We start from the raw sequence: 13743 nt of genomic DNA, 5'->3' as shown, positions 1-13743 counted from the left end.
CATGAATAATACAAAGATACAAATGTATGGGGTATACAAAAATGTATGGGACATTATTTGGAAAATAAATGCTTAAAAACACTTACATTAAACAGGTGAGATTTAGCGTTGAGGAAGAACAGCTCCACTGTTGTGTTCTCTTTCAAAAAGGTGATCTTTTCGATATAAAACCTGCAAAAAGTTTTTCTGGGGTCAGTAAGGTTCACTTAAAATAAATTGTCAATGCAGTTTGCCAAATCAGTATTCATTCACAGACTTCATCATGTACAATAATGATGTCTGGCACATAGGCCTACACAGCCAGGCTTAAACTATGTACATTCACTGCCATCTGCTGGTGAGGACAAGCCCCAGAGGCCACAATACTCCCAATAGACCAACTAGTTTCAAAGTAGGTCTCTATAATTCACAACTCAGCCAAATGTAAAACGCTGAGATTTTAAATTGTCAGTGTACACCAGTATTCTACAATTGGCAAGCTTTCGCAGCAAGAGCACTCACCTCACAAGGAACTTGAGTTCCAAAGGCCCCGAAGTCTTGGAGAAGTCATGATCCAGGACTTTACGATCCAGCTGGAGCCAGTTATTCTGGCCACTGCGCAGGGACAAAGAATAAATCATATATTAGAATACTGCTATGGTCATTTCCCTTTCTTTCTGGCTGACTTCTCTTTTAATGCTTCTGTTAACAAGGAGTGCTTCTAAATAAACAATCCCTTTAATTATTAGAATTAAACATAGTACTTCCAAACACACACACACACACTCTATTGGGCTTGTCAATTGCACTTTTTGTCCTTAATATATTTTTGAGGAAATGTACTTACGTGTCATTTACGTAGCACATTCCAAAGTATTCTTTCTCCTTCAGGTTAAAATGTGAGGCCACCAAATCTAACAGGTCCCGGGACAAGAGCTTGGGCTGGAAAATCCAGAGTAAACCATAGGAGTCCAGTTTAGATTATTAAAAACTAGTAGCCATAGTAAATAATATAACATTAAGAACTCTTTACAATAAATAGCGAGACATGCATCACAAAATCCTTTGCAATCCTTTACAATCTTTGGGGGTATAATAATAATAATAATGATGATGATGATGATGATGATGATGATGATACATTTTAAGGCACCTTTCACGGCTCTCAAGGACAACGTACAATCAGACAAATATACAGTACAATCAATGCAGATAAGAAACAATTTAATTAAAAAAAGTTAAAGGGGACATATTATGAAAAACCAAACATTTCCGGTGTTTGGGCACACTTTTTAGGTTATTGGGGTCCCTACCAGCACACACAAGCTTCAAAAAGACAAATATGTCAGTTTCTTCTGTGATGCTTATTTCGAAAAAGGGGGGATTTGAAGGTCTGTTCCAAAATACACCGACTGATGACGAAATTGGTCGGTTTTCATTAACATAAATACTCCCACGGGGAAAGCTCGCCAGAAACTCGGCAGTTGATAGGCAAATCAAGACGCCCCGTTGGTAACCACACACACCTGGAACTGCACCTGCTAATGCAACAACAGACTAGAAGCAAGCTGCAGTGTTAGCTCATCCTCAAGCTACCATCACACCCCAGCCTCGAAGCAGACCAGGGCTGAATGGATTTACTTCATTTTTTGTTAGGCTATGCCCAGCAAAGGTTGGCAATCTAGTGTGATCTGCCGTTATACTGGAGTGTGGAGGAGATTGTGCCTGGAAGACTGAGAGACACCATCTCTCCTCTGGAAATGTAAGCAGGGGCGTTGCACCAAATTCTGGGCCCCTATACAGGAAGTCCTGCTAGGCCCTCCGAGAGGCGGTTTTACAATACACACATGTAAAAGCTATGTTTGTCTATAGTCTAAGCCAGATGACAACACAATGTTTGTATTGATGAATGACCAAATCATTACGCGTAAATGAACACAACCCCTGGTCTAATGACTTTTAATAACCATGCACACATACAGTGTTTCTCACAGGAATTAGGGAGACTGTGGGGTCCCCCGGATTTTTTTTTTTTAAATGTTAAGGTAAAATTCATCAATCTGGTGCACTTTGAGAAGAAAACTAAGGCTAAATCAACTGTTTCCTATGTGAGCTATTTAATACTATTTTCTGGAATCAGGGGCCTATATTGAGAAAAAAATAAAATAAAAATAAATAAAAAATTTGAGTACAGCCCCCCTCTGCCTTGGGCCCCCCAAGCCTGTCCGCAGTCCGACGGACCTGAACGTAACTGAACTGACCATCGTCAGATGCTCTGTTGAGTATTATGGACGAATATGTGATAAAACTGTTACATTCGTACATTTAAACAAAGTAGTACACTGTTTTATTTTGAAGTTTGGATTGTGTGAATTTGGTTTCCGGGTGAGTTAAAATTATGTGGGTTTTATTGTGAAAAACAAAGGAAGTGTTAGTTTTCTTTGTAAGTTAAAACAGTAACTTGGTATGTTCACGCAGCAGAAGAGAGGGGGCGATACAGAGAGATTTTTATGTGCTGGTTGAATGGGCTCCTCCTTTTCGTTAGTTCAGGGAGGAGACACCTCCCCCTCGGAATAAAAGCTGGGGCAGGGAGGAAAAATAGTCAGTTGAGAAATCAACTCGGTAACTTTTTGGGACGGAACCACCAAGCACCTCTCTCTCTCTCTGTCTTTAAACACAGATGACTTGGTAAAATTCTAAAACTTTAGATGGGGATTATTAGACTAGGGGTCTGATAGAATGGTGATTGGAATTAACGGAGATTGGGTTGAGACAAGATCTCCCATTTACTGACTGGTGTCGTTAACAATCTTCCTTAAGTCCTTATTATAATTTTTACAGACTCAGTGGGATGTTATATATAGGGATAGGCGCAAGTTTAAAATCGGAGAGCATGCAATAACTCTGGTCTTGTGCTTTGGCAAATTGTGAAAAATACCAAGAAAACATCTATTAGGGGAAATGAGCAAACACTCCGTTTGATGAGTAACTAGGCAAATAATCTTGTTTCTGTCTTTTCTGTATTCTGATATATGATGTACTCTGATATCATGTGATTGAATAAAAACCAGTAAAACGTTCCGCTTGTCTCAGTTACCAATTAGTTAATAAGTAGTAATCAACGGACCTAGTTATAGTTTTTTCTACAGAATGACGTGAAGCGCCCCCTTTGGACATAACGTAAATTGGTACTCATGCAACGGCCGACACACGCTGACAACATTATTGAACACAATCTCATAACCAATACCTTTTTATATAAAGGAATGTTTTTAATAACTTCCCAGGTTTAAAGGTTGTAATTAAAGCATTGTGTTACAAGTTAGTTAATACAGGTTTAATAGGACATAACTAATAAACTTAGATACTAGCTTTTCATTGAAGATCAGACTTTGGAAGTCGAGATCGCTTCAGCTCATAATTACCGAGTAGAAGTTGAATGCGTCATAATACAATTCAATTCAGCCTCTGAATGGGCGCATACTGGAGCACTGTCCGACAGTAATATTTGTGAAACACATAGTCACTGTAGTAGTAACGTTCAGTTATAGCTAAAGTAGGCACCGTTGCTCTACAATGAACTGGCGACTTGATCAGAGTGTAGCGCGGCCAGATGACAGCTAACGTTGGCTGCAGTCTGCGCCCCGTCAAAGGTAATGTTATGAATGAAAAAGTAGTAGGCCGATTGTTTCAGCTGACCTCGGTAGTTTTACTTTGGCCTCTGCTCTGCTGCTCATACTCCTGGCCTCCTTCTCAACTCTTTTCTGGTGTGCAAACTTGTGCTTTTTGGGGGCATCCTCACCCTGCTGGAGTTCGCTCGCGCTCACTTAATTCCAATGAGGAAGAACGATCAGCGGGGTGGACCAAACCATTTTTTAAGAAGGGGCCAAGGAGGTTATTGAAATTATAAAAATTTGAATATTGTATGACTTGTGGATTTGTTTTAATTCGGACTCATTCGTATGATTATATATTAGTTCACTGTATGCATAACCATTTTGTCATATATTCTACTAGGGGCTGTGTGTGGGCCCTAGCGGGCTGTGGGCCCTTATAATCGTCATAACTTCCCCCCCTATACGACGGCGCTGAATGTAAGTAGTCCTATTTAAAAACAAATCTGTCCGTTTAAGTGTTCAATGTGTGTAATGTGCTTTAATTTATCCCTCCTATAATAACCAACGCCGACTGAAACGAGATAATGCCGCTGGGTTAAGTAGTTAGCGTTAGCGCTGGCGTCCGCTAGCTTAACCGTTAGCTTTATGCTAACGTTTAGATCTGTGAGTCTGTCCGTGACAGCCCATGTGTGAAAAACAGACGGGGAAACATTTTATTTCATTTAACTTTTATTTATCCTCGAGAGACCAATTGAGGGGTGAACCTCATTTTCAATGACGTTGAGTTAACTAAGAAACTGTATGGTGTGTTGGAAACTGAAGAGTATTTGTTTGTTGTTTACAGTGTGTAGTTATGCAAGCAGTCGTGGTACATGCAGCAGTAGGCCTATTACATTTCCAGTGTAATGTACAATATAATAGACAGGAATACTGTAAGTTGCCTCTGCTGCTGTTTGTTTCCTGTCCATTATATTTCAAAAAGCACACAGTATCACTCAGAACTCGTTGCTTCTTGAGCAAGGGCTATACTGAACGTATTAGTAGCCTATCTTATTTAATAATGGAAGAAAATATATATTTTCATTAGTTTGTAGCTTTGCCATAACTACAGATGTATGATGTATATTTCAGCTAGGCTACATGATATAACATTGATTGTGCCATGTTTTACAGATATGAGTGACCTGACGGACCACACTATCTGTTCCATCAGAGGAGGACTGTTCACTGGGTGGGACAGGTGGTCTTCTTCAGGGCCCACCAGCAACAACTGGACAGTTACATACAAGTTATGGCTTTGCTTCTGTTTGAATTGTACACTTTATATTTCCATTTCACTGGCTATGAATAAACTGCTTTATTTTTAAGTATGGTTTTGGTCTTTTTAAAATGTAATGCTACTGTTTTATAAGAAATATTCAGAGAGATAAAGGGTTGAATTAAAACACGTATAAGTCAATGCATGTAGATCGGTCAGAAAACTAGTCCAACATCCTGACTATGAAAATGTGAGTTTCAAGTAATCCTTTACTACACAAAGCAAACTGACAGTTAGCAACACAATACATTTTTTAACAGTAAAACTTTATTATAAATGAGTGATCACAATACAAATGATACATTATCTACTAGATATTGAAAGGGTGTCAGATAATTTGCAGCTCTGACAAATTATTTCTATACTTTTTTTTATACAAAAGATAATGCCTTTCCAGTGAATCTTGACATGATACATTCCTTTCCTGCCTCGTTACTGTACATGTTACCTCAGCATGGCTTCACAACCAAAGCTTTTTCACTCCACTGGGTTGTAGATCATTCCCCAGTTTAACCTGTAGAGACATACATAAAACGTTGTATGTTACAAGTTAGGAGGTTTTTGCATAGATACTTAGCTCTTATTCTGTTATTGACTGTGACATATTTAAACTGTATTTACCTGAGGATAATGTCAGGGAAACCAGAAATCTTGATGCAATTTTCACAGTTTTCAGCTCAGACTCCTGCCTGACCAGGTTCAGTTGTAAAGCTTTTGGTTTAGAAGTGGTAAGTGTGCTGACATTTGCTGTAGAAATGAAGCTAAACATGGTAACATTGATCTCCATGCTGCATTGGCCAAAAGTAAACAAAACTGACAGCTGGGCGTATGTCAAGCCCATATAGGTAGGTATAGAGTAAATGAGCAGGGCGGTGCATGCACGCCCATGTAGATCTGACCAGTCAGAGCAGACTAGGATTTTTGCGAAGGGGGGTAGATGTCAAAAGCAACCTTTTGAGATAGAGAGCAGAAAAGGCGATGAAGAAATGGGAAATGGTGGAAAACTAATGGGTTTTTTTAACAATAAACCATTAAAACCTTTGATAGTAGACCTCGGAAATACACATTTAAACCCGAGTTTTTGCATAATATGTCCCCTTTAAAATAAAGTGGGCAATGGATGAAGGTGATATGGTGAAATGGGAAGGGAAGATTAGGAGGGATATCCAAATTTGAAAAGGTGAGTTTTAAGCTTTGATTTGAACTGTGATATGGAGTTGGTGTTGTGGATGTCAGGGGGCAGTGCATTCCAGAGCAGGGGAGCAGAGAGGCTGAAGGCTCTGTCTGTCTGCCTGAGCGGCTGAAGGCTGTGCTCCCCATCGTGGTAAGGCAGGCAGAGGGGACAGTGAGGTGAACAGAGGAGGAGGAGCGAAGTGCACGGGAGGGAATGGCAATTTGAATGAGGTCTGTTAGGTATGTGGGTGCAAGGTTATGGATGGCTTGAAGGTGCAGAGGAGGATTTTAAATTGAATAAGGAAATGAACCAGTAGCCAATGAAGCTAGTGCAGGAGAGGGGTGATGTGGTGAGAGGAGGGTGTTCTGGAGATGATCCTTGCTGCTGAGTGTTGAACCAGTTGCAGTTTGTAAAGGGTTTTTTGGGGAAGACCGAAGAGGAGGGAGTTGCAGTAGTCGACCCTTGATGTGACCAGACTGTGGAGAAGGATGGCGGCAGTGTGGGGGGTAAGGGAGGGGCAGAGGCGATTGAGGTAGAGCTGGGTGTCATCAGCATAACAGTGGAAATTAATGTCAAATTTGCGAAATATATTGCCGAGGGGAAGGAGGTAAATGATGAAGAGTAGGGGCCCCAGGACAGAACCCTGGGGTACACCTGAGGTGACAGGGAAGGGGATGGATTTGGTATGCAGCATTATTCTTAACCATGGTGGCAAGCAAAAAGTGTCCCTGACCTGAACCAGCAGCTCCAGCTTCCTGCCATCAAGGAGGTGAACCTGGCTCAGTCGGCCCTCTGTCATCTGAAAGGGAACACAGACTATACGTGAGTCATGACATGACAACACATTCACTGAAAAAGCACCCAGTCCACCTCCAACATGTGCCTCTGCCCCATTTCGCCCCAGAGTTAAAATGGCTGCTTCTTTTTCACCATTTGATCAGTGATTCACCTCAATGTCATGTTTTTTCTTTGTGCTGTATGAATAGGTAAGAGGAGCCACACGGCAAGTGTCCATAGACCCACACTCCAAAACATCAGCACTAAGGCACAATCATTATCCTCATTATTCAGCCATAAATCATCTCTTATGAACAAATGCACAATGAATCATCAAAGTGTGGGGTTATTTTGCCAGTAAGGCTCCATGCATGATATTGTCTTTTTCTTTTCTTCTGAAACAACAATGCAGTCTAATGAAAATCCCAGAAATGTCAAAATCCCACATTTTCCTCTAAGAAATAGAAATAGACAATGAAGCCCTGGTGCTTTAGTTTACCTGAGTTGCCACTGTATTTTTTGAGAATGGCTTTAAGATTCATTCTGTCGCTGTCAGCAGAACTGCCTTTCAATGCTGAGGAAGGTAGAAATGTGAATGTGGGGTAATGAACGTTACTCATATCTCAATGTTCTATGCTGTGTCCAATATTTGGACTGATATTCAGATATTTGAATTTCTTTTTATGCCTTTCGTTCAAATCCAGATGACATAGTAGGCTGTGTAGTGCTGATGGTGAAATGTTATCACAATACTCCAATAGAGTTTATTATAAATAATGTAGAAAACAAGTAATGTAGCATGTTATGTTTCAACTAAGTTAATGCCTTAACTTTAACCACCTTTATATTATTTGGAGTTGTTCAATCACTCACATTGTAGACCAAGGTAAATTCAGTACCAGAAAAGTTATTATGAATATAGTTCAAGGGCTATGCGAAGATTGAAACCACTTCCATGTGTGTACAGTTTATATAAAACTTGGGCGACCGTGGCTCAGGTGGTTAAGCGGGTTGGCCAATGATCGAAGGGTTGGCGGTTCAATCCCCGCTCTGCCACCTGTGTCATGGCTGTTGTGTCCTTGGGCAAGACACTTCACCCACCTTGCCTCATGTGAATGTGTATGACTGCTGTATGTTTGAGGTGGTGGTCGGAGGGGCCGTAGGCGCTGAATGGCAGCCACGCTTCCGTCAGTCTGCCCCAGGGCAGCTGTGGCTGCTATGGTAGTTTACCACCACCAGTATGACTGTGTGTGAATGAATGGAACCTGGAACCCTGTAAAGCGTCTTTGAGTGCCTTGAAAAGCGCTATATAAATCCAATCCATATGAAACTTCAATAAGATATCAAACTGACTAACATATTAAAGTTACACAGCAATATCGGTATACAGTATCTGTATATATATAGGTGTGCTAACATTTGCCACCACAAAGTCATACCAGACCAAGTGCTGTGGCTTCTATGCTACATAGTTTCAGTATTTCAACTATAATAAGCTTGAGATCGTTTACCAAATCGTTTGTTGAATACCATGTCACTGGTTATGGTTAACCAATTCACCACATGGGCAATGACAATGTATTTTATGTCATTTTAACATTCCAGATGCTTGCGCCCCCCGTTGCCACTTACTCCATCAGAAAAACTAGAAAGAAGCTATACGATCACATTGGAATTGTACTCATAGGGGCTTTGATGCAATACAATGTGCTGTCTACTGGTTGAGTAATGAGTACAGTGTCAGATTAAGGATTGCTCGTGCTATAAAAAAGATGCTATCCTTTTCCATAATTTTGTAGACACTTCGAATTATCTTCACATTTCAGCATCAGCGGTATTTTACTACTGTTTGATCTCAGGCAGTGACAGAGGGCATAACGCCATTGCAATGAGTTATTATTGTGACTTCACTTGACAAAAACATGTGGCATCCAACTGTTTGGCCTCTTTGGTGGAAAGTGCGGGTTATGTTTAGGTCCAGGGTGGCCTCACAGTGGGAAGACGCCTTCTGGAAATGTGTTAAACTTCAGTCAACCAGTACATATTGTTCTCCAGGCCACAATGGAGCTTACACTTTAATACATGTGCCAGCCACTTTTCCACTTTGTTGTTTTTCAACGCCCTAAACCTCAGTGAGATTTACAGTTATGTGGGTAGAGCTGTACTTCTCGATTGACGACTGGTTTCATTTGCAGTCACGCTAACTTTAGATTTCAACACCATACCCACTTCTTCCATATTCTGATGTGATCTGCACAGCAGGACCCTTTTTAAGCTTCATATCTCAGTGGTACAGAAGAGGGAAGGATCTTTCTGACCAAGAATTACAAGAATTGAAAAAAGTAACACCTATTGAAGCTACCCTCATTGAAAAAAAACAGTTTGTTTTGGATTCATCTTTATTGGGAAAATGTTCAATAGTTTAATCTGGATTCAATCACTACAGTGACACTTACAGTATATGAATTATTGTGGCTGTTCAAGGCACAACCTTTTTATAGCTCATATATCAACATTACTTTGTTGCAGGGCAGTGACATCAAAACATGGAGGGAATAGACAAAGGCCCTCAGTTAAAAGGCAGATTTTAAGCTCACAGCCAGCCATTGAATTCCAGATTCACCTTAAATTTTGTGTATCTTACTCCATATCTTAAAGCTGAATTCCTTTTAAAAGAAAATTACAAAACATTAAATGATCCCTAAAACACTCCCTGTGTAGATATAATGCATTATTTGATATTGATCTTCTGCAGGCCGCAACAAAAAAACTTTTATCTGTTGTTTCAAAGGCTGACAGATGGCTGTCCCCAGTCCAGACATAGAGAGAGACCTGAGCTTCAGAGTGATAAAAAGAAAAGGTCAGGACTGTGTCAGGGAGGTCGTTCCCTCTGAAGCCCTGTCATTACGGGCAGGGAACCCCAATGGTTCCCACACTGACCTGCTGGGCCCACCCTGCAGCACCAACCTACAACCCATCACTCTCCCCCCTGAGTTGAGTAGACATACTTATTACACATACTCAAATGCTTTACTGAGTACTTTACTTTCAGGCATGCAAACTCGTCACCTTTCGGCAAAATTTGCCGTTTTGGAAACAAAATTGGCCATCTATGTGATTCGTGGAGATCCGTTGAGAAAATATGTTTTGGAGGGGGGGGGGGGGGTCTGATGGCCAGCTGTGTGTGTGTGTGTGTGTGTGTGTGTGTGTGTGTGTGTGTGTGTGTGTGTGTGTGTGTGTGGAGCGGAGCGGAGCGGAGCATGGACATGGAGTGACCATAGTGACTAACTATGATTGACGGATGTTAACTCCTATCATATGAGCTTTGACGGTCATTTGGCCAATCAGAAACAGTGTTTGTCATTGAGGGGCGGTGACATCAGTCAGTCAGAGCGTCTGCAGGAAAGTAAAAAATTTTTTCTCTCCGAGTCATCGGAGCGTTCAAGTAGCCGCAGTACTAGTATTTTACCGTGTTAATGAGCCTACTAGTGTTGCCACCCGTCCCGTTTTTCCCAGAATTGTTCTCTTTTTTCACCAGCTGTCCCGGGAAAAAATAAATCTCTCCCGGGACACAATTTGTCCCGTTTTTTGGGGGGAAATGCCAAAACCTCATTTGATTTCCTTCGTTCAGTAGTTAAGGCCGTTTCACACGGGCCAAGGCGTTTGTTGCGCCAACTAATGCATTCTCAATGGAGAGGCGAGCGGGGCCGGGCAGAGAGAAAGCGGAGCGTTCCGTTGTCAGGCGGCACGACAAGCGGGCAGGGGCGGTCTCAACAATCTCGGGGCCCGTTTCAAGACCCAGTGTGGGGCCCCCCACTTTTTATTTTTTTTAATAAATAATGCTTGTGCATGCTCCCGGCGAAAATAGAAAAAAAGATTGTGGAAACCATTTGCTTCATATACGGATTATGAGATAATGGGCCCATGGGCCCATATAGGTCATTACACTGGTCAGTCTGAACTGGTAGCCTAATAATGGCCGAGCCCTCCGCCCCAAACATCAAGTGTCCCTTTTTTTCCTAAATCCAAGGTGGCAACCCTAGTGCCTACTCGGTTTATGTGAATCACTTTTTAAATAAATTCACGGAGTTTGCCAACCGTTGTTTTACAGCCATTTGCATTGCTTTATGTTCGCACTGATTAACAGCCGCGGTTGGCGGATTGTCACTGCAGATTAACGTGTCACCTCAAGTTAATAATGTGCTTTTGTCTATTGCTGTTTTCACGGTTTTTTAATGGTGCGTGGTGTTCTGGCCGTGCATGTAGTGATTTTAGCAGATCAGCGCCGAAACAACACACTCACCTGCTTCCTCCACTATCGTCTCATTTTGCACCATTATGTTCCTGCGCACAACTGAGGTGTGTGTGTGTGTGTGTGTGTGCGTGCGCGTGTGAGTGCGTGAACACGAGATTAACTATGGTGACAGAGTGTATTCTTATGTGTTATATTGATGGTTGTGTAACAAAGATAAGGCAAATCCTGTTTGCCACAATATAAATAGTTAGTTTATTGTAAGGGAATTTGGTGTGATTGATTTGAGGCTCCATGTTATTTTCTGTCTTATTTAAAGCTGGTTTTCCCAGCATTTTTAACCGTTTTTCTAAGCTGTTTTTAACCGTTTTTCTGGGTAAATAGGCTACCACACACTTTGTATTGGAAACGTCAAGAAGGTTGGCTGACTAACTTGTTTTGCTCATTTTACTATTCATCTGACAACGTTTTTTTTGTCCTTAATTCTCTTCACCAGAATACACCAAATTGCTTCTCTTAAATGTTCAAATCACAAAAAAAATCTTCTGGGGGGATGCCCCCAGACCCCCCTACCGTTGTTTGTTTTCGGGCTTCTCACCTTTTTCATGGCTCATGAGTTTGCATGCCTGTACTTTGCTTGTGCATTAATGCAGTGTAGTAATTTCACGTATGTGTCATCTTGACAAAGCGTTGTATTCTGAGTGTACTTTAATGTAAAAAACAAAAACAGTTTTAAATCTATATCCCAACTGCTATCTAAAACCAAATACATTTTTTACATGGCATTATGCTGCTCCCTTTCCAGTTTATACAGAGTAAACACAGTATGTGGATGGATGTGTTCCCCACACACAGACAATGTTCTCAGGTGTTCCGGCAACAACAAGCATTTTGAGAAGATAACTTTGAAAGTTCTCTATGTTGCAGACGGCGAGATCAAACGGATGGTCATGGTGCTCTTGCTAATGACTGCCACATGTGCTAGGGGAGAGACCCTCATTAAAAAAAGACTGGCTTTGTGACTCACAGAGAGGCAGCCTGCACCTCCAAACATAACCATATAATGCATATGCTAATGAGCCGAATGAGAAGTACTATACACACTTGCTTCAGTCGCAAGAAAAGTTGAAGAGGGATTATCGAAGCAACGAAAGATTCACATAGGGAATCAAAAGAGATGCATCTGGCACTCAGTAGTCATTCACACATACTGTGAATAAAACAGTGAATAAAACCCCAAGATATTCCAAGTCTCTTTGTATCTAAATTATTCATGCTGCATTTATTGCTCAAGAAGCTGTCATACCTGGTAGCATTTTCCAATCCTGAACCAGGCTTCTAGGAGGCGTCTGCACGGCATCAGCCCACGATTATACCAACTCCTCAAGGTCTGGTGTGCCAAGCTCCAGGCGAGCTGGCTGCCCGATGCCACCAGGTCTTCCATTCCACGAATGATGCGCACAGCCATGGCTATCAATCTCCACTCCCCTATTGTTTTGCCCAAAGAGCAGTAAGCTGAAAGGGAGCATCAACACTCCACACACTATAGTCTACTATGTCTCCCCCAGCTGATGTAATGTGTCAGTGAGAGTCGTCGGTGCTCTGGAGAGGCTGGAGCGTAGAGCGGCATGCCTCATGCTTGGTCCTGGGCCACGGTCCAAAACACTGCCTCATACAAGTGCAAAGGGGAGGGCAGGGACAGAACCACAATGAGCCCCCTGCCATTGCTTCAGAGGCTCCCATCTCCTGCACTCCATGTCAAAACAATCGTATACAAACACAATGTACACAGAAGAAACAAACTCTGGCTGGTCCCTCAACCTCCAAAGTCATAAATAACTCTCCTCTCTGACTCACACTTTAAACTCACGTTGGAAGTAATGGTGGTTTTGTTTTGCTGCAATCTGTGTTTTTTTTTTGTCCTTTCTAAAAACAAAGATCACAAAAATAAGTTGAACCTTTTTTTTTTTAATTGGTAAATTTCAGTATGTATTTCGAGTGCATTGTCTAAAAATCTGGATGTGGGAAAAGGTCTGCCACTCAGTCTGGGATGCTGGAGCTATTTCCTGAGGAGACCAGACATCTCCACTCAATATATTCTGCAGGAACACTTAAAATACAATCATATGAAAAAGTTTGGAAACCCCTCTCAGCCGGCATTATAATTGACTCTGCTTTCACAAAAAAAAGATAAAAGTGGTATGTCTTTAATTTACCAGGAACAGCTAAGTACTGGGATGTTTTCCAAACAAAGATTTTTTGAAAAGCAGTATTTAGTTTTATGAAATTAAATAAAATGTGAAAAACTGGCTGTGCAAAAATATGGGAACCCTTGTGGTCTTGCTGATTTTAATGCCTGTAACAGCATGTAAAACTGAGGACTTTAAACACAAAATTGGTTGGATTATGTTGTTAAGCCTTGAACCTCATATAAAGGTCTGTTTAATCATGATAAAAGGTATTTTAGGTGCCTAAATGCAAGTTGCACTTCTCTTTGTCTCTTTGCAGAAGTGAGACAGAATGCGATCATCAAAACAGCTCCCAAAATATCTTAAAAACAAAGATTATTCATTGTCATGGTTTAGGGGAAGGCTACAAGAAGCTTTCCCAAAGGTTTCAATTGTCA

General features: G+C 41.3%; 1 protein-coding gene across 1 annotated transcript in view; it reads right to left on the bottom strand.

The window, feature by feature from the left end:
* frmd4ba (FERM domain containing 4Ba) overlaps positions 1-12585 on the bottom strand; it is a gene marked incomplete at both ends in the record, with an annotated part of 84942 nt that extends 72357 nt beyond the window's left edge. The window contains 5 exon segments of the mRNA XM_080026027.1: positions 87-171; positions 502-594; positions 827-921; positions 6822-6887; positions 12424-12585. Coding sequence (XP_079882153.1) covers positions 87-171; positions 502-594; positions 827-921; positions 6822-6887; positions 12424-12585 — 501 coding nt within the window.
* Positions 12586-13743: the final 1158 nt, after the last annotated feature.

Source organism: Ammodytes marinus (genome assembly GCF_949987685.1).
Source record: "Ammodytes marinus genome assembly, chromosome: 4".
Taxonomy (NCBI): domain Eukaryota; kingdom Metazoa; phylum Chordata; class Actinopteri; order Uranoscopiformes; family Ammodytidae; genus Ammodytes; species Ammodytes marinus.
The sequence above is the reverse complement of the archived record's forward strand: the minus strand, read 5'-3'. Positions and strand labels throughout refer to the sequence as shown.